The sequence below is a fragment of the Primulina tabacum genome, chromosome 6 (genome assembly GCF_025594145.1).
Source record: "Primulina tabacum isolate GXHZ01 chromosome 6, ASM2559414v2, whole genome shotgun sequence".
In the NCBI taxonomy this organism is placed as follows: Eukaryota; Viridiplantae; Streptophyta; class Magnoliopsida; order Lamiales; family Gesneriaceae; genus Primulina; species Primulina tabacum.
In genome coordinates this window covers 43,957,531-43,983,303 of record NC_134555.1, presented here as the reverse complement: position 1 = coordinate 43,983,303, position 25,773 = coordinate 43,957,531, and the positions used below count along the sequence as shown (strand labels likewise).

The following is a 25,773-nucleotide window of genomic DNA, read 5'->3' as shown; positions in this document are numbered from 1 at the left end:
CCCTCAAATGACCCTTGATGCCATAGCTCTCAAATTTGCTCTAGCCTGCGCAAGTGAGCTTCTTTTGTGCTCATCGGGTACCACACTAAATGCCTCCATGAATTCTTCCCTCTACAATCTGAAAGCTAACATGGCATCCTCACTTTCCTGAAACTAGCTTCTTCTCCTCTGCCTGAAGTACCAGAAATTCGTGAACTTAGGCTTCTGAGCCGACTACGGTTTCTTCTATCTGAGTATGTGCCATCTGTTTCCGGACTGTTTAAAGCTTGAATAGATCTGTTTCTCTTGCTATGATGTCTAGTTCTGGTTGTCGGCAAAGACACGTGTTTTCCATGAAATGCATTAAACGTGTGTGTTGTCAAATTTGAAAGTTGGAAGCAGACGGTTGGTTGCGAAAATTTCATACACAATTCAATAAATGCACGTGGCACATCAAAATTCGATTATAAATAGATAATGCAAAGAACACAAATCTAGATTAGGCAACTCTGACTGCACATGAAAGTTCTTCACGAAGCTGGTCAAGGCAAGGGATAACAGGGCTTGGGCTAGAAACACCTGAGTCCTTATTATCCTCCTTAATCGTTCTCTATTCAGCTCTACTTTCATCTGATATGTCGGCAACAGTTTTTACATACCAACTGGAAAACGTATCAGCTAGTTCCCCTACTTTAAAACTTCCACAGCTATTTAGGGGGGTGTATTCAATCTAAACTTTTAATGACTTTTTTTAAAAGGTGGACTTTTGTGGAGTTGATGGATTTTGATTGACTTTTATAGAATCTCATGGAATTGTAAAACATATTTCATAGACTTTTTTCAAGATTTTTGTAGACTTTTGTTAACTTTTATAATTGTGATTTATTTTTTTATTAATTTCTTTTAAATAATTATTGGACATGTATAACCTATTCAATTTAAATTTTTTTTTTATGAAAATGTAAATGAATTTTACTTACTTAAAGGTTAAATAAATTTAATTTGTGAAAAACGACAAATGAACTATCCAATTTATTGAAATCAAAATTTCAATTCTTTATGTCAATTCAACATACTAATGAACAATATTTTTATAAGTTCATAATAAAATTTTATTAAAATGAACAATCAAAATAATAAGTAGACTTTTACAATAAAAAAAAATCTAATCATTATTGACAATTTGATCAACATCGCTCCACATTCCATTGGCTATGATATCCCTCCATGCATTATCTCTTACTCGTTGTTGTTCTTGAGTATCAAATAACTGATCAAAGTTGCCATCACCATAAACTTGTGCCGATGAAGACAATTGAGCTTCATTATCTGGTTCAATTTGAAATTCATCACATCGACACTCCTTTCGAAGAAAATTGTGTAATCCGGCACAAGCCAATACAAGCTCTGTTTGGGTCGTATATGAAAATTGAGGGGCCATCTTGAATATTTTGAACCGTGATTTAAATATACCAAACATGATGCTTTGAATTGTGTTACCGAACAAGTTCATTTACGTCAAGTAATCACGTCGGTGTGATGAATTTCAAATCGACACTCCTTTGGTATACAATAATCATAATGATTCAAGAAAAAACACAATTCATCACATGTCGGATCATTCATCGTTTTTATGAGATAAAAGAAAATTTATGAAATACAATAATCATAATGATTCAAGAAAAAAACAACAATTCATCTATTTTTACACATAAATACTGGCAATATAATAAATTCAAGAATGACCAATCATACCTTTGAATAGAAGAAATTTGTTTGAGAGAGTGAAGAACCCTAGAGATGGCTTGAGATAGAAGAGAGATAGCGTATTTTTCAAAAAAGAAAGTCCATCAAAATCTTTGGTATAGGTGGAAGAATATTTTAGATTTTTTGTAATTGTACATAAGGCTTCAAGGTTTGTACATGAATAATAAAATAAGAATCCTTGAAAATCTATGGATTTTTTTGATACCTTTTGACTTCTGGAGAGTTTTAAAAAGTCAAGTTTGAATACCACACGACTTTTTAAAATTCTACCAAAATCCATGTTCAATACCACTAAACATATATAGAGTCATTAAAAATTTAGATTGAATACCTCTAATTTTTAAAATTCCATAAAAATCATTAAAAGTTTAGATTGAATACACCCCCTTAGTTTGACTCCAAATTCTTCAGGAGAAGGTGGAAACACACGAAAGCGAAATACTGCAACTCAAATCAACCCAATAAAAACCACAGATAAAAAGCCCCTGGAGCAGCCTACTTCAGTCAGTCATGTGGATAGTCCACTACATGGTTTGTGATTTGTTCTCCTTCTTGGCACACGAGATAAAGAAAACCCTGAAGCCCAAGAAACAAAATGATAGAGCCCATAGTCTCAAGCCCATAAGATATATGGCAAGCCCATCGTTTAAGAATAATCTAGATTAAGAATATTCTAGATATATACATATATATATTTGCTTCAATTGTAAAAGTACACAGGAAAAGAAATGAATTTCGCGTTGCCTCTCTCTTTCTCCCGTCTTCTGCTTTTCTAATCACGCAGACATGATAGCTGGCATGCTTACCATTTCTGTTTTCAATCATTTTTGCAGATGAAGATATTGTTTACTTGCAAAACTTAAAGAGATTTGTCGGAGAAGCTGCCCTTTCATCTCAATCACGGAACTTGGAATCATCCCAAGACAGTCGTTCTGATGATAGCTCTGAGCACTTCTTTGTTACACTTTCTGGGTCTGGGTTCTCCCGTCCTGGGCAAGATAAGATGCCTGATTCACTGAAGGGTAGGCAGTCATTCAAATCTCAAGAAAATTCTTCCATGCTTCAAACCCGTCCAAACGACATTCATCTCGGAAGCAAATATAGTGGAGTGGCAGATATGTTAAATGATTTGGACTCACTTGATGAATTTGACGGGGTGAACATTTTTCTCTCTGCGGTTGGGTCAAATTCATCCGTTTCTGATGCACATAGGTCCTTCTATGATATGGATGAAGCTCAGGATCAAGTTTTCTCTCCTCCTTTGCTAATGGATGTAGAACTTATGGCTGATTCTTACGAAGATGTACTTGGTATGTTGATTTCAGATTTTGCGGCATTACAATCTTATTGTTAGCTTACTTATTTTCTTTGTACAAAGTATTTTTGATTTATTTTCCAGTTTTCAATGAAAGCTGGTTAGTTCCCAGTTAAATAGGTTTGTAATAATTCATTTCTTGTTTTATTAAATATTTTCCCTACAGGTGAATATTTCTCCGATACTGTAATTGTTTAATCTAAACATCCTGTTATTGCAGCGCCGCGCCCTTATCAGAGACTGAAAATGCTTTGATGGAACATTGAAAATAAAAAGATAGAGCAGATTGCTATGTCTTCAAGAGATAATTTCTTTAGTGGAATTCCTTCTCTCGTCGTTGTTTAACTGGGACTTACCTCCCTGATGTTTTACTTGTCTGGTTCTGTCTAATCCTTCTACTGTTGCATGCTTGTGGATAGCTGATCCGGTTTTACTTATACAGATAACCTTTTACTACAGCAGTAAACTGGCCTTGCAGATTTGCATTGTCTTTAAGAAAAGATTGGCACGCGTGTCTGCTCAGCTTCACATTTTTTAAGGAAAGGCATGAGGTAACTGATGGTGTGTTATAAATCTAAGGGGCCTGGCAGGCCAGGTTTAATCTCTTCATGAATCATGTACCTGTTAGTTTGTTGATTCACGCTAATCTGCCAGCTTGACATACATTAATGTATTAATTAGTGTATTGATAGTTGCTTTATTTGATGACTTGTTGAGTAAATTATGACAGCAGGTGGCTTCTACTGAAAATTTGTTTCCCTTCTTCCAACACTTGTCTTTAGTTTTTGTTTCTGGTGGCAATCCAACTATATATATTGTGCAAAATTTTACCATAAAGAAAGTTGCATATATTTATGGAAATTATATGAACAATGTGTATTCCACATTTTCTTGAAATTTTTTCGTGAAGTGTTGGACTTTTATTTAGAGCCTCGATTTATATCTCTCTTTTCTTATAAATGACTAATGGTCCAAGATACTTGGATTGCGATACTTGTGTCGTGAAATTTGGTCGAACCCTTGAAAAATTGGTTTCTTCTTTTATTCTTTGTTCGGCACACACTTGATTTAGTGGATAAATTTGCGTTACCTTGTGATTATTATAAATATAAGTTCGAATATTTGGGCGGTGGTTACCAAAATATAAGTATGAGAAGGGCGAGGGACTGCTTATTAAGATTTTTAAAATATATTTTAATCTGAAAGTTGGTTGTCCGTACTCGTTTTTTGGAGGTTCCAAGTTCTATTTTTTGGAGGTTCCAATTCCAATTTCAAGTGACGTATCTGACCCGTTTTATTGGGTTTCTCGCCCAAACCCAACAAGGGTCCAACAAATATGTTAAAGTGCAAATCACACAAGATATGGACAGGAAGAAAATTGATTTCTATTATTGCATATTAGTCTTACAAGGAACAAGTGAGTTGCTATTTATAGTATGCAGTAAACTAATAAACGTAAGGAGCAAAAACACGCTTACAAAGGAAACCAAATACACTATCTAACACCCCCCCCTCAAGCTTGGTACAATTTGCAAAGACCAAGCTTGGACAACAAAAAAGAATGTTGTTCTTTGCTGAGACTTTTTGTGAAAAGATCAGCAAGTTGATGAGCAGTAGGAATATGAGCTGTTTGAATAATCCCCAACTTGAGCTTTTCTCGAATCAAATGGCAATCAATTTCAATGTGTTTAGTTCTTTCATGATACATGGGGTTTGCGGCAATGTGAAGTGCAGCTTGATTATCACAAAACAACCTTGCTGGAGTAGTTAAAGTAAGACCCATGTCACTTAGAAGACCACGAATCCACACAATCTCACATGTTGTAGCAGCCATGGCGCGATATTCGGCTTCGGCCGATGATCGAGAGACAGTATTATGTTTTTTTGTGCGCCAAGAAATCAATGAAGTACCAAGTTGGATGCAAAAACCAGTCAAGGAACGTCGAGACATTGGACACGAAGCCCAATCAGAATCACAATAAGCCGAGACTGTCAAGGAGTTCTTGGAAGACAATAAGATGCCTAATCCAGGGGAGCTCTTCAAATATTTTACCACGCGAATAGCAGCATCCATGTGAGATTTCTTGGGGGAATGCATGAATTGGCTTAAGTGTTGCACAACATAACAAATATTAGGACGTGTAATGGTAAGGTATATCAAGCGTCCAACTAACCGTTGATAAGCATCTCGATCAGGAAGAAGCGGATCATCATGTGAACCAGTAGAAGACTGAATGATGAGAGAGTCCAATTCAACAGTAGTTAGTTTTTTGTGTTGCTCCATCGGAGTGTCAAAAGGTTTGCTTCCAGAAACACCAACGTCCTCAATAAGTTCTAATGCATACTTGCGTTGGTTAAGGAATATACCAGCAGAAGAATGAGCAACCTCAATGCCCAAAAAATATTTCAATCTCCCAAGATCACTGATTTGTAAATGAGAATGTAAAAAACGCTTCAATGCAGCAATCAAATCCTCACTATTTCCTGTAATCACAATGTCATCCACGTAGACGACAAGAATCACTATGTGGATAGAATCTTTTTTAACAAATAAAGAATGATCATGCTGTGATTGAATATATCCTGCCATATGCATGATACTAGCAAACTTGAGATTCCATTGCCGTGATGCTTGCTTAAGTCCATATAATGATTTGCGCAAGCGGCACACTTTACGCTTATTTTGAATATGATAACCAAGCGGCAAAGTCATGAAGATCTCTTCATCCAAGTCACCTTGAATGAAAGCATTGGCCACATCCATCTGAATAAGAGGCCACCGGTAAGCTGCCGCTAAACTCAACAAACACCTAATGGTGACTATCTTGGCCGTAGGCGAAAAAGTATCATGAAAGTCTACTCCAGGTTGCTGCGTATACCCTTTGGCAACCAGACGTGCTTTAAATTTGTCCACGGTCCGAGCAGGTTTGTGCTTAACTTTGTAAACCCAACGACATCCAATGGGTTTAGCATGCGGTGGAAGATCAATGACATCCCAAGTGTGATTTGATTCCAAAGCGGCAAGTTCCAAATCCATGGCTGATTTCCATCTAAAGTCTTGAATTGCCTCATGATAAGAATGAGGTTCACGGGTGGAGGAAATGGTGGCCACAAAATGTTGGTAGGGAGTGGAAAATTTTGAATAGGAAATATGATTTGATAAAGGATACACACAGTTGGAAGATTGTGTCTGGGGCATAGTAGAACAAGAAAAATCTTTGGTCCAGCTAGGTGCAACTCGTGTCCTAGAGGAACGTCGTAAGGGTGGGAATATACTGTGATCATGCAGCTGTAATGAGGAAGGTTCAGATAAGGAAGATGGACTATCCAAAGATTCTGAAATATGAGAATGACTTGGAAAAGGCGGAACAATAGAAGTTGGTGTAGCAAAAGGAAATATGGCTTCATGAAAAACTACATCTCGGGAAGTAGTAAACTTTCGACTCTCAAGATTCATGACCCTGTATCCTTTTTGTACGTTTGAATAACCTAGGAAAACACAAGCTGCTGCACGAGCTGAAAATTTATGATCAAGGTGAGAGGATGTGACATAACAAAGACAACCAATTGTTCGCAAATGATTGTAAGAGGGGGCTTTATGAAATAAGGACTCAAAAGGAGTTTTATTGGATAATAATGGGCTAGGTGTTCTGTTTATGAGATAAACAGCAGACAAAACACAATCTCCCCAAAATCTAATTGGAAGAGAAGCTTGAAACCTCAAGGCTCGTGCAATTTCAAGAATATGTCTGTGCTTGCGTTCAACCACCCCATTTTGTTGAGGTGTATATGGGCAAGAGCTGAAATGAATCACACCAAGAGAAGAGAAGAAGTCTCGGCATTCAGTTTTGAAAAAATCTGCAGCATTATCACTTCGGATCGATTGAATTTGAGCTGAAAATTGGCGGGTTACTAAAGCAAAAAAATGCTTGAGTAAACGAAGGACCTCTAGTTTAGAATGCATAAGGAATGCCCAAGTGCCCCGGGAAAAATCGTCAACAATGGTTAAGAAATATCTCTCCCCATTATAAGTAGGTGTGTGGAAAGGTCCCCAAATATCTACATGTATGAGCTGAAAAGGACGCAATGATTTAGTACAACTCATTTTGGGAAACACTAATCTCGTTTGTTTAGATTGAGGACAAATTGTATAATGAGTTAAGGATTAATCTTTGGAAAAAAATGGTAACATTGACATTCGAGAAATAGACATGTGGCCTAAGCGCTTATGCCAAACATCACAGTCAATAGAACACTTAGGACCAACAAGACTACTCTGAAAACGTAAGGTATTACAACGTGAATCAAAAGATGAAGGTAGAAGTTCAGTACTAGCTGGATATGTCTGCTGGAATAGATGGTTGGTGAGATGATACAACCCATTTCTCTCTTTACCAATCCCAATTATCTTCCCATTCGTTAGGTCCTGAAATAGGCAAAAACGTGGGAAGAAAATGACAAAGCAATTATGAGTTTTGGTGAATTTAGATACGGATAAAAGATTAAACTGAAAATGAGGAATGCAAAGAACATTAGATAAGGTAAGAGAGGGTGACAGTTTTACTAAACCAATGTGACTAATAAGGAGTTTACTACCATTCGGCAATCGAACAGAACTAGAGGAGTCTGCCATGGACTTAGCACGTTGCAAAATAGATGAACAACCTGTCATGTGTTCATTGGCACCGGTGTCTATAATCCAGTCATCAGATAACAGCTGCATATTACCTGCCATGTTAGCAACTGGATCCGTAGGAGTGTGAATGTTATTAGCCCCCAACAACTTCATGATTTCCGCATACTGAGCTGAAGTGAACACTGGAACTGCAGATGTGTTAGTGGCAGATTCCTCAACATTATGATGATGATCCTCTGCTAAGTTTGCAGTCACTGGTGGTTTCCTAGGTTGTCCATAACCTCTGATATTTTTCTTATTGTCAAAACGAGGTTGCTGTCCATGAAGACGATGCCCTGGAGGATATCCAACTAATTTATAGCATATGGCTTTAGTATGGCCTGTCCATTTGCAATACTCACAAAAGTCTGAATTAGACCTTTGAGTCTGATATTTGTGTGGTTCTTCGGACTTGTATTGTGAAGAATAGAACACAGATGGTGGTTGTATATCCATTGGAAATAGAGTTATGTGTTTCTTCCTGTGAAATAATAGAAAAAGCTTGTCCAACATTTGGAAGAGGATCCATCATGAGAATTTGACTACGAATTGCCATATAACTGTCATTCAATCCTATGAGAAATTGCAATAACCTATGCTGGTGTTCATGCTTCAAGTATTGCTTGGCAGTATCACATTCACAGGAAGGAAGAGTGACTAGCGAAGCATACTCATCCCAAAGGTGTTTTAGTTTCGAGTAATAAACAGAGATAGTGTTATTACCTTGGACCAGTCGACTGATATCACGGTGAATGGAAAAGATTCGTGAACCGTTTACCTTGTCGAATTGCTATTTCAAATCAGACCACACCACTGAAGCATCAGTTGAATAGACAATTCCTCCAAAAATATCTTTGGAAACCGTATTCATGATCCATGAAAGAACCAGAGCGTTACAGCGCTCCCACTGATTCAAGGTCTCATGTCCAGATTCCGGTCGCGGATATGATCCATCTATGAAACTGATTTTGTTCTTAGCTCGCAACGCAATAAGCATAGCACTACTCCAGACACCATAATTTTCGACTCCCAGCAGCTGATCATTCACTAGATTCATCCCCGGCATATCCGAAGGATGCAGGAATAATGGATCATTGAAGGCGTTGATGGTTGCCATGACGAAATTAGTAGAACAAACCAACAGCAATCTGCAATTCGCAACGATTCTGAGATCGAAATCGAGCACTAAATCCAAAAAAAAAAATGCGATTCTGATCGAAAAGTAATTGATGCGATTCACTTCATGAATCGCAGCAAGCTGAGCCAGATATCCTCTGGATCGAACTCAATAATTCGCAACTCATTATTGGAATTGATCGATCATAGATCTGATACCATGTTAAAGTGCAAATCGCACAAGATATGGACAGGAAGAAAATTGATTTCTATTATTGCATATTAGTCTTACAAGGAACAAGTGAGTTGCTATTTATAGTATGCAGTAAACTAATAAACGTAAGGAGCAAAAACACGCTTACAAAGGGAACCAAATACACTATCTAACAAAATATACTTCAACACAGTTCCATTAATTAAGCATCGAATCAACGCTACGATTTGCGCAATATATTCTCAAATCTTCGATTTCTCCCACTTTTAGTCTCTTCGTTTTTCTCTCACCTGAAGGTACCTCACTTTTTCTTACCTTTTTCTACTGTTCCGATTGGTTTTTTCTGTTTTTGAGCTTCTAGTAATGTGATTTCCGCCGTTATTTTGATTCCATTTCTGCTTATTTGTTTCATTTTTTTTTCAGATTAATCGCATAATTTATCGCTGTGAACTGATCCGCATCTCTTTGCTAAGACTTCCGGTTAACTGTTGTGGACTAGATGCACATTTCAGCATTTCAATGGCGTTGAGCTTGTACAGCTTATTATAATATTTTTCTACTGACATTTTTTTTTTACTTTTTGTTTGATTTTTTTTCGCTTGGTGTAAGATGATATTTGCCACGTCTGATTTACTTGTTTCATCTTGAATCTTTGGTTGCTTACATAGTTGGGAGCGTCTGCGTGCAGCCAGTGATTGGACAATAGTTTTTTGAGTGGGAATCAGAAGTGTATTCCAGATATGAAAGATTTTAAACCTAAAGTTAGAGTAGCAGTTGCTGCTATCTTTGCTCTATCGATAGGTCTTACTGGTCTTTATGGCTTATTGAAACCAATATCAAATGGTTGTGTAATGACATACATGTTTCCTACATACATTCCCATATCAATGCCAGAAAATGTGTCTTCGACAAAATACGGCTTGTATTTATACCACGAAGGGTGGAAAAAGATTGATTTTTATGAGCATCTTAAAAATCTTAATGGCATTCCAGTTCTTTTCATCCCTGGAAATGGTGGAAGCTACAAACAGGTATGCCTCTCTCTTTATGTGGAGTTTTGATGCTATCCTGACTCTCATTAGTATTTCCTTTTTATCAGGTGAAAATTTGGACAATATAATGATTTTGACATAGTTGTTGCATTTATTGATGGGCATATATTAGGAAGCTTTTGGTCTATATTATATTATACAACATGGATTTTGAAATATCGGTCACGTGGTTGACATGCAGCCGCATGAAGGGCAAAAATTTTGAGTAGCCATGTAGTCACTCTTACGATGCTGTTGTTGATTTGAATGAAATGGTGTGTCATGATTGGGGATTGCTTCAAGAGGCCGGAATGTTAGATTTCATATTCAATGTTGGACACACTTGCTTATATGTTTGCCTGCTCTGATGCAGGTCAGATCCCTGGGTGTCGAATCTGACAGAGCTGATCAAAATGGTCCACTTGAACTTGATTTTTACCAAGATTTCCCATATTTGGAAGATGAATTAGATGCTGATTTGACTGGAAATATGCTACCAAATCAATACACTTCTATGCTTGATTGGTTTGCGGTAGATCTTGAAGGTGAACATTCTGCTATGGATGGTCGGATACTTTCAAGGGCATTCAGAATATGTTGTATATGCCATACACAGGGTATCATTTTGTCACTTTTGCATGAAATCCGATAAGCTTGTGTTGTGAATGGCGAATTCAAAATACATGGCAGGCAGTTACGCAGAAGAAAACTGACAGTAAAAGAAATAAGTCTAGTAAAGCTGAAGTAATCTAGCTTCTTCGTTGGCATAAACCGTGTGGCTTAGGCTGATGATGAAGTAGTCTATATTTATAACAATTTTTATCAATGTTGGGGTATGAAGTTGGTTATTATTTTTCTTAAAATGAGATATGAGTTATTAAGTTTCCTCAATTCTCTGTGTTCTCTTGCCATGTTTCACTATTTCTGGTAGATACTAGATCAATATAAAGAATTCCAAGATGCACGGGCTAAAGAAGGGGTTGCTCTCCCTGGAAGTCTGCCCAGAAGTGTTATTTTGGTTGGTCATTCAATGGGAAGTTTTGTTGCTAGGGTTGCAGTTGTGCATCCTCGTTTGAGGAAGTCTGCTGTTGAAACTGTCTTGACACTTTCGACCCTGCACCAGTAAACTATGTATTTCTTTTTTGTTTTTTAGAGTTGGTTTAATCACAGTTTATAGCTATCCGATACATCTGAAATATCATATTTTTCCCAGATCACCTCACGTGGCATTGTAGACATCCTTGGGTTACTATTACTCTCATGTGAATCACGAGTGGAGAAAAGGGGACGAGGTCCAGACCTCTCAATCTGGACGTGAAATAGCAGATCCTTTGCTCTCGCATGTTGTTGTATCCATTTCCGGTTGTTATAATGATTATCAGGCAAGGTTAACATTTAAGATTAATTATTGAAAAGTCTAGATATTTGTTTTAAAGAAACAACTAGAAATTTGGATCAAGGCAAATTCATGAAGATTTTATGTGATAACGAACACAACGATTTGTGATATCATTTAAACTTTCTTATTACCTTCTTGCTTCCCCAAAAATCCAGCATCAGTATTTGCATTGATGAATGGTGAAGGGAAATTTATTCCGTCTTCAGTTTGTCTATTTGAGTCAGTATTGCTGTTCCTTACCGGCTCTCTTAAGAAGTTTATGATATAGTTTGTTTTTTCTAGAACACCACAGTGTCTATACGTGCTAGCCATTGTGCAGCAGATTATGGATACCCGTCGATTTAATTATTCTCTTTTGACTGATATTTTACTTTGCTCTTCTTGCTTTGCCCAATGCTTTATGCATGACTTGCTCTGTTAATTCTAGGTCCGCTCAAAGTTGGAGTCTCTTGATGGTATAGTGCCTCTGTCACATGGCTTTATGATAAGTAGCACTGCTATGAAGAATGTTTGGTTGTCAATGGAACATCAGGTTATCTTATGGTGTAATAAGCTGGTTGTGCAAGTGAGTCACGTTGTCCATTGGATCTATTAATGCTCTAGGATGTATTGCCCTGAATTATATCCACTTTTCAGGTGTCACACACTCTTCTGAGTCTGGTAGACACGAGGACCGGAAAACCTTTTCATAATGTAAGAAGCAGACTTGCAGTATTCACTAAAATGCTTCATAGTGGAATACATCATAACATTATTCCATCGAGACATTCAACACTAACACAAAAGTCTGACCAACTTCATAATCAAGACAGAAACGTTCATTCTGGTATTTTACTGATACTTTTTTTTTGTATTGAATTAAAAGATGGCCTATTCATTTTCAAATTATTCTTGGAAATTGACAGTTTTTTCCTGGAGGCAAATAAACTCCGGTCACTGCTCTGAGCAACCTGCATGTTTGTCTGTAAAATGATTTCTTGACATTTTTCCTATTTCGAGATGAAGCTAATTAAAGAGGCAGATAATATACTATTGATATTTCCGATAGAGAGTAGTAATCTACATCTGTGCTTGATTTCTATACTTGTAGCAGGGGCATGCTACCCTTAGGTTGTGCTTGCTATAGAGGTTTTTTTGGCTTAGTAGTTGATAAGCTTTTTAATAACTGAAAACTACGGACAGAAGCACAAGCTCTTGGCGTATCTGGTTGCCCAAGTAATCTAATGTAGAGTGAAGATGGGCTTGAAAAAGACCTTTACATTCAAACTAGTACTGTCACATTTTTAGCTATGGATGGGAGAAGACGGTGGTTGGACATTCGGAAACTGGTTAGCTTTATTTTTCAGTTCAGAAACCTTTCCTTAGTCTTTTTCATCAGGGTGAGATTGTACAGTAAAGTTTACTAGTCAACATATCTTCTTATAGCTCTACTATATCTTCTTCTAATATGCATTTTATATTTTTTTCCAAGGCTCTAAACATAGAGTGGACGCTCCTTTAACTTGTATAATTTTTTTCCTTATAGATCTGAAAGATGCATAACCTGAATGACAAAAAGGTGTCCAATAGATAAATGAGTAGGTCATAATGTTTATACAATATCATGTAAGTTTCATAGAGCTTTTGTAATATTCAGGGCACAGACAGGAAAGACCACTTTATTTTTGTGACAAATCTTTCACTATGTTCTAGAGTGCGACTTCATCTTTGGCCGGAGAAGGGAACTTCGTCGTCGAAATTGTCAATGAACAATCAATCGTGTTCTAGAAGTTACGTAAAAAATTGTGCATATTCCTTCTAGACCAGCTCCCAGGCATGTATCATATTTCATGTATTGTGATTATAACAATTTTTAATAACTTAGTTTGAATATACATGCTTTCTGATCATGGCCATTTTTCTATAAGATTGAGCCAGGTAGTCAGACTGAGCAAGCTCCTCCATCTGCTTTTGTTTGGTTGGGTCCTCGGGATCTGGTTGGCTTTAGATTCTTGACAATTTCAGTGGCACCTCGCCCGGTACTGTTTCTTACAAATTTTAGCCACTCTCTTTTCTGATTTTGCAATCTTATGGGTTGTTTCATAAAATAGTACTTAAAAACACAATAATTGGTTTCTTAATTAAATAGATTTTATCAACTAATAGCAGTTTTAAGACCGATAAGTTCGATATTTTAAACTCTGACGCTCGAAATTTAATAATTATTCAAACTAGTTAATTTTCACTGTTAATATATATTATTTCCAATTTTTAACCGTTTCTGATTCATAAACGTCAATAATGAAAAATTTGTGTTGAGTTGCAATAATTTTATTTAGTAGAAGAGCAATCAATTGCATGTTTTATAGAAAACTGTGCAGAAAAATATATTTCGTATCTAGCTATACGATCAAATGAATAAGAATAGAATATTAAATGGAAGAGCAGATAAGTCACCGATCAATCAACTCCTCATTGTCCTTTTTCTGTCGATCTTTTTTGTTTCAATTTTTCATCCAAAATTTTCTGTGTGAGTGCAATGTGAGCTCGTTGAAGTTACACATGTTCCACCGTCTTCTCCAGAATGATTCTCGCGACTTTATCCTTCTCCTCCTTCTTCTTCGTCTAGGCATTTTCATTCAAGATCTCCTTCACACCGGATCTGATAGAAATCGCGGAATCCACGACTATTATTGCACCAACCGTGATGTCTTGGTACTTCATCTTATCATTCCACGCTAGGGACGATCTGCGATGAATACATAAGAGCTTCAGGGCGTGAAGTAAGCCCATGTTGATTTATTTATATATATAACCTCACAAACATAAATTTGATAAAATATTTTCAAAAATAAATCAACATGGGATTTCTTCATGGTCTGAGGCTCTTATGGATTCGTTGCAGATCGTCCCAACGTAGAATGATAAGATGAAGTATTGAGACATTACGGTTGGTGCAATGATAGTCGTGGATTTCACGATTTCTATCAGATCTGGTGTGAAGGAGATCTTCAATGAAAACGTCGAGACGAAGAAGGAGAAGGATAAAGTCTCGAGAATTGTCCTTGAGAAGACGGTGGAACATGTGGAACTTCAACGAGCTCACATTGCACTCACGCAGAAATTTTTGGATGAAAAACTGAAACAAAAAGGATAGACAGAAAATGGACAAGAAAGAGTTGATCGATCGATGACTTCTCTGCTCTACCTTTTAATATTTTATCCTTATTCATCTGATCATGTAGCTAGATATGAAATATACTTTTCTCCACAGTTTTCTATAAGTATGCAATTGATTGCTCTTCTACTAAAAAAATTATTGCATCTCAACACAAATTCTTCATTATTGCCGTTTATGAATCTGAAACTATTAATTAAAATTGGAAAGAATATATAGTAACTAGTTTGAATAATTATTAAATTTCGAGTGTGTCGAACTTATTGAGTCTTAAAACTACTATTTAGTTGATAAAATCTATTTAATTAAGGAACCAATTATCGTGTTTTTAAGTGCTATTTGGCACGTAGTTACGCAGAAGAAAACATAGACTAAAAGAAACAAGTCTAGTAAAGCTGAAGTGATCTAGCTTATTCGTTGGCATAAACCGTGTTGTTTAGGCTGATGATGAAGCAGTATATATTTATAACAATTTTTCTCAATGTTGGGGTATGAAGTTGGTTATTATTTTTCTTAAAATGAGATATGAGTTCTTAAGTTTCCCCAATTCTCTGTGTCCTGTTGCGATGTTTCGCTATTTCTTGTAGATACTGGATCAATATAAAAAATCTCAAGATGCACGGGCTAAAGAAGGGGCTGCTCTCTCTGGAAGTCTGCCCAGAAGTGTTATTTTGGTTGGTCATTCAATGGGAGGTTTTGTTGCTAGGGCTGCAGTTGTGCATCCCCGTTTGAGGAAGTCTGCTGTTGAAACTGTCTTGACGCTTTCGACCCCGCACCAGTAAACTATGTTTTTCTTTTTGTTTTTTAGAGTTGGTTTAATCACTGTTTATAGCTATCATATACATCTGAAATATCATATTTTTCCCATATCACCTCCTGTGGCATTGCAGCCATCCTTGGGTCACTATTACTCTCATGTGAATCACGAGTGGAGAAAAGGGTATGAGGTCCAAACCTCTCAATCTGGACGTGATATAGCAGATCCTTTGCTCTCGCATGTTGTTGTTGTATCCATTTCCGGTGGTTATAATGATTATCAGGCAAGGTTAACATTTAAGATTAATTATTGAAAAGTCTAGAGATTTGTTTTAAAGAAACAACTAGAAATTTGGATCAAGGCAAATTCATGAAGTTTTTATGTGATAACGAACACAACGATTTGTGATATCGTTTAAATTTTCTTATTACCTTCTTGCTTCCCCAGAAATCCAGCATCAGCATTTGCATTGATGAATGGTGAAGGGAAATTTATTCCGTAGTTTGTCTATTTGAGTCCGTATTGCTGTTCCTTACTGGCTCTCTTAAGAAGTTTATGATATAGTTTGTTTTTTCTAGAACACCACAGCGTCTATACGTGCTAGCCATTGTGCAGCAGATTATGGATACCCGTTGATTTAATTATTCTCTTTTGACTGATATTTTACTTTGCTCTTCTTGCTTTGCCCAATGCTTTATGCATGACTTGCTCTGTTAATTCTAGGTCCGCTCAAATTTGGAGTCTCTTGATGGTATAGTGCTTCTGTCACATGGCTTTATGATAAGTAGCACTGCTATGAAGAATGTTTGGTTGTCAATGGAACATCAGGTTATCTTATGGTGTAATAAGCTGGTTGTGCAAGTGAGTCACGTTGTTCCATTGGATCTATTAATGCTCGAGGATGTATTGCCCTGAAATATATCCACTTTTCAGGTGTCACACACTCTTCTGAGTCTGGTAGACACGAGGACTGGGAAACCTTTTCATAATGTAAGAAGCAGACTTGCAGTGTTCAATAAAATTCTTCATAGAGGAATACATCATAACATTATTCCATCGAGACATTCAACACTAACACAAAATTCTGACCAACTTCATAATCAAGACAGAAACGTTCATTCTGGTATTTTACTGATACCTTTTTTTTTGTATTGAATTAGAAGCTGGCCTATTCATTGTCAAATTATGCTTAGAAATTGACAGTTTTTTCCTGGAGGCAAATAAACTCCGGTCACTGATTTGAGCAACCTGCATAGTTGTCTGTAAAATGATTTCTTGACATTTTTCCTATTTCGAGATGAAGTTAATTAAAGAGTCGGATAATATACTATTGATATTTCCGATAGAGAGCAGTAATCTACATCTGTGCTTGATTTCTATACTTGTAGCAGGGGCATGCTACAAGTATAGAAAAAGACCTTTACATTCAAACTAGTACTGTCACAGTTTTAGCTATGGATGGTAGAAGACGGTGGTTGGACATTCGGAAACTGGTTAGCTTTATTTTTCAGTTCAGAAACCTTTCCTTAGTCTTTTTCATCAGGGTGAGATTGTACAGTAAAGTTTACCAGTCAAGATATCTTCTTATAGCTCTACTATATCTTCTTCTAATTTGCATTTTATATTTTTTTCCAAGGCTCTAAACATAGAGTGGACGCTCCTTTAACTTGTATAATTTTTTTCTTTATAGATCTGAAAGATGCATAACATGAATGACAAAAGAGTGTCCAATAGATAAATCAGTAGGTCATAATGTTTATACAATATCGTGCAAGTTTCATAGAGCTTTTGTAATATTCATGGCGCAGACAGGAAAGACCACTTTATTTTTGTGACAAATCTTTCGCCATGTTCTGGAGTGCGACTTCATCTTTGGCCGGAGAAGTGAACTTCGGCGTCGAAATTGTCAATGAACAATCGTGTTCTAGAAGTTACGTCAAAAACGGTGCATACTCCTTCTAGACCAGCTCCCAGGCAGGTATCATATTTCATGTATTGTGATTATAACAATTTTTATTAACTTAGTTTGAATATACATACTTTCTGATCATAACCATTTTTCTATAAGATTGAGCAAGCTCCTCCATCTGCTTTTGTTTGGTTGGGTCCTCGGGATCTGGATGGCTTCATATTCCTGACAATTTCAGTGGCACCTCGCCCGGTACTGTTTCTTACAAATTTTAGTCACTCTCTTTTCTTATTTTCTAATCTTATGGTTTGTTTCATAAAATGTGTAGGATTTGCAGACTTTAATAATTCTCATAAAACTTGTGACCCATTCTTGTGCAGCTGTAGTTTTCTGGTCCAGCGCTTTCCCCAGCCAACCAGACCCTAAACCACCCTGACTAGGATCATCCTAGGACCATTAGAGACTGCCTAGACCATAGCCAAGAGCCCCTTGCCAACCCATGCGCATTCCCCATTTTATTACCGTCTTTCAAGAAACCCCCCATTTTATTGCAGTCTTTCTCTAAAATGATAATTACATCAAGGTGAATAAAATTCTAGTAAAAAACTTTGAACTCGAAATCCGAACTCAATAAAATTAAAATTAAATAAAACTAATTGTGCAATAAATTGGAAAAAAATTTAAAAAAATAAAATCAATCGCAAACAAACACATATAAAAATAAAAATATAAACTTTCAATCACAAACAAGAAAAACTGAAAATAAAATCAATCGCAAACAAACACATATAAAAATAAAAAATATAAACTTTCAATCACAAAGAAGAAAAACTGGAAAAAAAAATTAAAATTATTTTTCTAAAATAGTTGACCAAGCACATTCCAAATTATTTTTAACTTTGAAATAGTTTTTCTAAAATAGTTGTTCAAACACACTTTTTAACTATAAAAACATTTTAATAGAATAGTTGTCTGAAAATATTTTTATACTTGAAACAAATTTTAAAATATTTTATAAAAAATTTTAATAAAACATTTTATGAAAATATTTATAAGTACATGTCCAATCAGGGCCCTAATGTTCTTTCAACTTCACGTGGGTACCTACTTTCAACAAATTAGTGAACCATTTGGAAAACCCCACAAACTAATTGTGCATAATATCAATCAACTGACATTCTTAAATCTCAAGATTGACTTGATATATAAATTTTCGGGGTGGGAATTGATGATTTTTTCTAATACTTGAATAAATTGACAATAATATTGCCGGTAGAAGATGAAATGTAGATATCTGTGCGTATGTGGAAATGAAAACTTGATTTATTTCGGACAATAATATGCAAATATAAATTCAAATAAAGTTTTCTTGACTTTGAAACAAATGTTGAGAAATTCATTTAGTTGTTGTACTTCGAGTCAATGATAAGGGGGGATACATTGCGTAGTTGGGAGCATGCATGAACCCATTATTTTACTTATTTTATCTGTTGAAGTCTTTAAAATCAAGCTTAACCAAAGTACGTAATATTGTAGTAATTTGGTTGCTTACATGAAAGGTAAAAAATAAAATAAAACAGGTTAACCAAAGTAATATTGTAGTCATTAGTATGATTAATTAATTTAATATACTAACTTTATGTATTTAAATTAGCAAGTATCCGCAACTAATACTGGTTAAATAGATTTTATCAACTAATAGTAATTTCAAGACTCAAAAAATAGCTGTGTTCTATGGTAGATCATGCTATCCCTGTTTGATGTATGTGAATAGTGAATACCCAATGTGGTTGAAAGAAGCTCTTTTTGAAATATGTGGCTAATAAAATCATACAATGTGATATTTAAGAATTGGAAATTGTCTCTGATGGTCCATCCTTATAAATGATCTCACCTTCAAGGTAACCAAGCATTTGTTAAGTTGAACAAAGCATTTAAGCATAATGTTCTCCATCCTTGCTACATATATGGTACTGTATTATATATACTGCGTGACAGGAACTACAAAGCTGCTTGCTTTACTGAGAGAAACTGCTTATTCCATCCAGGCAGAGCTGAAGGCCATGCGAGTGGCTGCACAGTAATCTAAAAAACTTTTGTAGTCGGTCAATGTGTTAAATTAAATATCTTCTCGGTTAAGGTGTGGTATTCAGTACCAACTCAAAACTTTTCAATGTAAAAAGTGCTGTTTTTTTTTTTTTTTTTTTGGCATCCAACCTCACCTTGGAATGGTATGCATAGGATATTTGTTTAACATAAAAATACAAAAATTATTGAATGTGTGTATCATATTTAAGTGTTGTGTGAAGTGTTACAACACATGTACACAATATACAGCGAAATATATTAATTAAGAACAAAACTCAACTTTACTAAAAAAAGTACGACATAATAAATTTTGCGCAAGTATTGTGTTTTGGGAAAAAATAATCACTAGAAACACAAATTTGAGTTTACAAAACAATACTTGTGAATGAAAAATTAAATTTTTCAACAAATTGAGAATACAAATTACTTTTTGAATAAAATAATCAGACTAAAAACGAAACCAAGGAATGCAAGAAACGATGTGTTGAAAATTGGAACAACAAAAATATGATCTTCAGTCCACACTTCTACGAATGTTGTCTTTCTAACCATCACTGCAAAATGTTAAAACATCGATGATTTTCAGTCGGAAATGTTCTGTGACTTGATTCTTTTACCTGCGTTTCTTTGTCTATTTCTCAACATTTTTGTCGTCCAAAAGTCCTTATATTTATAGGCATGTTTTTCCTTAGAATTTTTTTCATTTATTAGATATTTATAAATTATGGTAAAACAGAGTTTATAATAAATCAAATATTTTTAAGTATATTTAGTCATGTCTAAAGTCAATCTTTATTCAAATCTAGAAAAGAAAAACTTTTAATTAATTATTTAACAAATTGTCACTGAGAAAAAATAATATTAAGAAATAAATTTTATCTTGATAATCAATAATTATTTTTCCCTTCAATCTCACTCTTGTTGTTTTTCTGGACAAAATGAGCATAAACACGATATTTCATGTTGACTTCATTTTTATCTCCCCTAAATGTGAAAATCAATCTCTCCATGTGGTGTTAGTATTGTGGACAACACATCAATCAGAATTAATCATAGCATTAGAGACAAGGATAATTTGTTTAAAAAATAAATGTGTGAAATATAATTAATTTTATAAGTTTCTAAGAAGTTTTTTTTACACAAATTTAATTTTTCATTCTATTCTAAAAAAATGTTTTGGTGATTTTAAAATCATAGTGACACTAGTTTGTCGATATTAGACCCAAACTTAATATATAACATAAGATGAACAATTGAGAGTCGATCAAACATCAGTCTCTCTTAATATTTAAATGCTTGAAATAAATTAATAATCAATGTAATCTCTCAAATGCAAATATTTTGATTTAATCCTTTAAATAATATAAAATTTAGACAATTATCAAAAGCATTAGTTTTTTAAAAATAAAAATAAAGAAAGCCGGTTCTAAAACCCCAACCCATGATTTAAGTTTTCAAAGAGCAACTGAACATGGTCCAAGTTTGGGCATTGTCCAAAAACCATTTTAACGATCAAATCGATAAAAACAATCGCATTAGTAGTGAAAAAATAGGTTTAACTAGTTCACAATTTTTTTTACTTATTTTTAGTTCAAGTTTTTATTATATATATTATTATGTGGATTTTGAATTTTATTAAAAATGTTATTTTAGTAGTATTGTAATTTATTTAATTTTTAAACATTAAATTTTTTTTAGTGATTTATATATATTTAATATGTTTAAAATTTAAAATATATTATTATTATATTAAATTATTATTTTATATGATCCAAACAGTGGGCGTAGTAAGAAATCCTCCGGACAGATGTAAACAGTATTTAAACAATTTTCTTTTCCTTCAAAAAAAAAGAAAATTGGGGGGTATTTTGTGATCCATTATGTCCACCTCGCCAGTGCCACGATCTTGTGCGGGCATCAGCTTGACGAACAAAACCCAAAATGATAAAAGACAAAGTCGTAACCTTTGACTTTGCCAAAAATTCGTTTTTAGCAAGAACCCACTCCCTTTCTTGGCTAAATGGTGAGGGAAATGAAGATAATTGCTTTAATGGCGGCGGTGATTTTGGCGGGCCTGTTGGTGGGTCGAGGGCGGGCTCAGGAGGGAGCGGGTCTGAAAGCGCCGTTTAGGATGCACACGCTTTTCTCGGTGGAGTGCCAAAACTATTTCGATTGGCAGACGGTGGGCCTCATGCACAGCTACCGTAAGGCCCGACAGCCCGGCCCGATTACCCGGCTGCTTAGTTGCACCGACGAGGAGAAGAAGAGCTACAGGGGGATGAATTTGGCGCCAACGTTTGAGGTTCCATCGATGAGCAGGCACCCCAAGACTGGTGATTGGCAAGTTCTCATCATGTACATACTTAGAGTTAGTTGAGGGGAGGGATCTATTTAATGTGTCAGTGGCTTGCATGATTTTTAATGTGTTTGTCTGCATGCAGTATTTGGGATTTTAAATTGCATTCTTCTTGATTTTGTAATTCTTTGTATGAACTTTGAATACAAAGGTTTTATATTTAGCTTTTGTCATAATCTGATGGATTGAGCTGTTGAGTTCCTAGCTTGAATGCTGAAATCTTGGCCCCATTTCGTTCCTGTTGATCGTGTCTTCTGGGTGTCATAGAAGTTGGCTTTACTGTTCGATCAAGTCTCCTTTTGGTCAGTTGTATTCAATTTTTTCCCTTTTTGTCGGGGCAGGTATCCAGCAATTAATAAACCAGCCGGTGTAGTGCATTGGCTTAAGCATAGCAAAGATGCTGAGAATGTAGATTGGGTTGTGATTCTAGATGCGGATATGATAATTCGAGGTCCGATCATACCATGGGAGCTTGGGGCTGAGAAAGGAAGACCTTTTGCTGCATATTATGGGTAACTACAGTCATCCCACGGAGCACTTGTGTCTATCCTCATCTTATATGAAGGGAATGCATATTCGTTTTTCGTGTTCATGTCTGTTTTCTTCCGATGTATATTTACTTACTATAGATTGCGATTTTGGTCAGATACTTGGTTGGATGTGATAATGAGCTGGCTAAATTGCATACGAAGCATCCTGAACTCTGTGACAAGGTCGGCGGGCTTTTAGCCATGCATATAGATGATGTTCGAGCTTTGGCACCAATGTGGTTATCAAAAACTGAAAAAGTACGGGGAGATAAGGCTCATTGGATGACTAACTATACTGGTGACATATATGGATCAGGATGGATCAGCGAAATGTATGGATACTCCTTTGGCGCTGCAGAGGTACTACCCTTTTTATCTTCTCTGTTTTTCTGTGGTATCCAAATTCCGTTGGTCAAATTTGATGATTTGAATATTCATTGAAGATACAGCAACTAGAGATGATATGTCTCTCCTCTTCAGCTTTATTGTCTGCAGATACAATCGTGCATGACTCTGTAGTTTGCTTTTGGCAGGTTGGACTCCGCCACAAGATAAATGATAACCTGATGATTTACCCAAGCTACACTCCTCGAGAGGGTGTTGAGCCCATTCTTTTGCACTATGGGCTACCTTTTCATGTAGGAAATTGGTCATTCAATAAATTAGGTCACCATGAAGACAACATTGTGTATGAATGTGGACGGCTATTTCCTGAACCTCCTTATCCTAGAGAGGTAAAAACCTATTGGCTGCTATGTTGTGGCTATCATTTTCTTACAAAGCTCAGTCTTGTGACTTGTACTTTGTTATTATTTCTTCATTGTATATATGCCTCACAAATCACACGTCTCTGATCAAGAAAATCACACTAAGACAAATGAACGAACAATGCCACGAGCCAAGTCTTCAGCTAAATACTGGATAGAAGTAATCATACTATGCTAGAATATTTTGTTCTCATTGACATAATATTCGAGTTGTTAATAAATAATTACGTAATTTATGCCACAGGTGAAAGAAATGAAAGTCGATGCAAATGAAAGGAGGGCACTGTTTCTCAGTATAGAATGTATAAATACTCTTAATGAAGGTCTATTATTGCAACATGCAGCGCATTCTTGCCCCAAGCCAGTGTGGTCAAAATATTTGAGTTTCTTGAGGAGCAAAACCTTTGCAGATCTAACTCGGCCAAAACAACTGACTCCCAAAAGCCGTCAAACCATGGAAATTGCTGTAAAGAAGCAAGATGCAGATGAACCAGGAAAGCCATATCCAAAAATCCATACTATTTTCTCTACAGAATGCTCTCCTTACTTCGATTGGCAGACTGTTGGGCTTGTTCACAGTTTCCACCAGAGTGGCCAGCCTGGAAACATCACAAGGCTTCTAAGTTGTACTGAAGAGGACTTGAAGCAATATAAAGGGCAAGATTTAGCTCCTACTCATTATGTTCCATCCATGAGCCGACATCCATTAACTGGAGATTGGTAATCAAAATTTCCTTGCACTTGGACTCAAAATTATCATACCACTAAAATAATTCGAAAATACTTAAAATTTAATAAAACTACTGTTACATGATCATATATAAACTTGAGACATTCCTTGATCTTCACTTGAGATTACTTCCTATGCCAGGTATCCAGCCATCAATAAACCAGCTGCAGTTCTGCATTGGCTGAAACATGTAAAGGTTGACGCTGAGTACATTGTAATCCTGGATGCTGACATGATTATGAGAGGACCAATTACACCATGGGAGTTCAATGCATCTAGGGGCCGTCCTGTCTCGACTCCCTATGAGTAAGAATGAAGATTTTCCTTTATATTTTTGTCCTTTTAACATGGTTTTCTATGTGGCTGATTTTCAACTAAAATAGTTACAAGTTGATATCTTGATTTTTTAATATGCCATGTCATTGCCAGCTACTTGATTGGCTGTGACAATGAGCTTGCAAAGATCCATACTAGCCACCCTGATTCCTGTGACAAGGTCGGAGGCGTGATTATAATGCATATAAATGACCTTAGAAGATTTGCTCTGCTTTGGCTGCATAAAACCGAGGAAGTCCGAGCTGATGTGGGTCGTTGGTCCAGGAACATAACCGGAGATATTTATGAAGCTGGTTGGATCAGCGAGATGTATGGTTATGCTTTCGGTGCTGCAGAGGTATTTCTAATTTTCAAAGGTTATCGAACTTGGTCATTTTTTTCCATATCTCGGACAGAACTGCTGTATACAATATGCAACTTTAGCTGCTCATTACTCATTGGTGCTCGGTGTTCAATACGCATTTTTTTCTACTCATTTGATATTCCTCCATGCAGTTGAATTTGCGGCATCTTATAAGCAACAAGATTATGATATATCCTGGATATGTTCCCGAACACGGTGTCAACTATAGAGTTTTTCATTACGGCTTGGATTTTCGGGTGGGTAACTGGAGCTTTGATAAAGCTAAGTGGAGACATGCCAATGTGGTTGAAAAATGTTGGGCAAAGTTTCCCGATCCACCTGATCCAGCATCTCTTGATCGGGCAATCCACGATGCATTTCAGCGTGACTTGCTTAGCATAGAATGTGTAAATTCTTTAAACGAGGCTCTACATCTTCACCATGAGAGAAAAAAGTGCCCTGATCCCAAGTTGCCGTCCACTCCAACTACCCCTGAACGCCCTACCTTGTCCACATCGACTCGCGAGACCCATGAACGTCCTTCCTTGCCCTTTCCAAATCATGATATCTCTGGTGAATTCATAACCACAAGGAAAATTGACAAGAAGGATGAGCTCGATGCCTCTGGAGATAATGCGGAGCTGAATGAGGAATCTCAAGAACTATCCCGTCCAGAACCGTCCAACCAAACATTCACTTCCATGAGATTTTGGATACTTGGCCTGTGGGCAGTCTCAATCTTTGGTTTCGTGGCAGTGATGTGGTTGGTGATTGCCAGTCGCAAAGGACATAAAAAGAGAGGGAAGCATTCCAAGACGCGGAGAAGAGCTGCAGCCACCGTCCAGGATTATGGGCTATAATTGGACATCATAGGCATCTCCAAAATCCTGAACTATCATTAAAAGGAAACACCGGAAAGTCCCGTTATTGCGCGCCACATATTAACGCTATATTGACTACAAAGAATCCAGTTGCCAGTATCTTAGCATGGACGTTTTCTGCAGAAGCAAGTTTTACTTGTATGGACTTTTTCCGTTGGCTTCTCTTCACCTGCAGTGCAAGTGAAAGCTGGTGAGGTCTCCAAGCTGAAGTTTTTCCCGAAATTTTCAAAATTGAACTTTCTTTCAGTTTCATAATATATTTTTTTGGTTCAACTTCTGCTGTTTTGGACCTCAAAGAGTGATTTAAAATTACTTCACTGATGAAAGGATAAAGAACAATAAAATGCTCATACATGTCAAAATTTTTGATTTATTTTTATTTTTTTATTTCATTACTTAAGAATCCAAAAGGATGTGATCTTT

General features: G+C 36.2%; 4 protein-coding genes across 5 annotated transcripts in view; 3 read left to right on the top strand and 1 right to left on the bottom strand.

The window, feature by feature from the left end:
• The window catches only part of LOC142549874 (AUGMIN subunit 6-like), a 43,100-nt gene extending 33,279 nt beyond the window's left edge, over window positions 1-9,821 (top strand). The window contains exon 15 of the mRNA XM_075659083.1: window positions 9,735-9,821. The gene's annotated coding sequence lies outside the window, so the exon portion shown is untranslated. The remainder of the gene's footprint in view (window positions 1-9,734) is intronic.
• The window catches only part of LOC142549876 (uncharacterized), a 63,741-nt gene that overhangs the window by 13,367 nt on the left and 24,601 nt on the right, over window positions 1-25,773 (bottom strand). The window contains exons 1-2 of one of the 2 annotated variants that reach the window (XM_075659089.1): window positions 2,130-2,406; window positions 494-686 (exon numbers count right to left, since the gene is read on the bottom strand). In XM_075659089.1, the coding sequence (XP_075515204.1) occupies window positions 494-609 (116 nt within the window). In that variant the 5' untranslated portion in view covers window positions 610-686; window positions 2,130-2,406. Of the gene's footprint in view, window positions 1-493; window positions 687-2,129; window positions 2,407-25,773 lie in introns of those variants that run through there. The other variant, XM_075659090.1, reaches the window with a different exon arrangement.
• LOC142549875 (GPI inositol-deacylase-like) lies at window positions 2,457-17,358 on the top strand. The gene is given in 15 exon segments (XM_075659086.1): window positions 2,457-3,056; window positions 3,282-3,612; window positions 9,490-10,097; window positions 10,471-10,674; window positions 10,676-10,714; window positions 11,029-11,219; window positions 11,311-11,479; window positions 11,924-12,061; window positions 12,133-12,189; window positions 13,133-13,280; window positions 13,414-13,514; window positions 15,241-15,431; window positions 15,544-15,693; window positions 16,134-16,533; window positions 17,219-17,358. Coding segments are annotated over 11 exon segments (1,560 nt in total). The 5' UTR covers window positions 2,457-3,056; window positions 3,282-3,612; window positions 9,490-9,806; the 3' UTR covers window positions 15,575-15,693; window positions 16,134-16,533; window positions 17,219-17,358.
• On the top strand, window positions 21,239-25,702 carry LOC142549871 (peptidyl serine alpha-galactosyltransferase-like). The gene is made up of 8 exons (XM_075659077.1): window positions 21,239-21,747; window positions 22,105-22,275; window positions 22,410-22,653; window positions 22,827-23,027; window positions 23,305-23,780; window positions 23,932-24,096; window positions 24,220-24,463; window positions 24,622-25,702. The coding sequence occupies exons 1-8, from the start codon at window positions 21,428-21,430 to the stop codon at window positions 25,327-25,329; spliced, it is 2,529 nt and encodes an 842-aa protein (XP_075515192.1). The 5' UTR covers window positions 21,239-21,427; the 3' UTR covers window positions 25,330-25,702.

Excerpts from the sequence above, each read along its gene's own strand:
- LOC142549871 (XM_075659077.1), top strand. The coding sequence starts at position 21,428 with ATGGTGAGGGAAATGAAGATAATTGCTTTAATGGCGGCGGTGATTTTG. Across the intron at positions 23,028-23,304 it reads AACCTCCTTATCCTAGAGAG|GTGAAAGAAATGAAAGTCGA; the intron begins GTAAAAACCTAT and ends TTTATGCCACAG. Across the intron at positions 23,781-23,931 it reads CATCCATTAACTGGAGATTG|GTATCCAGCCATCAATAAAC; the intron begins GTAATCAAAATT and ends TTCCTATGCCAG.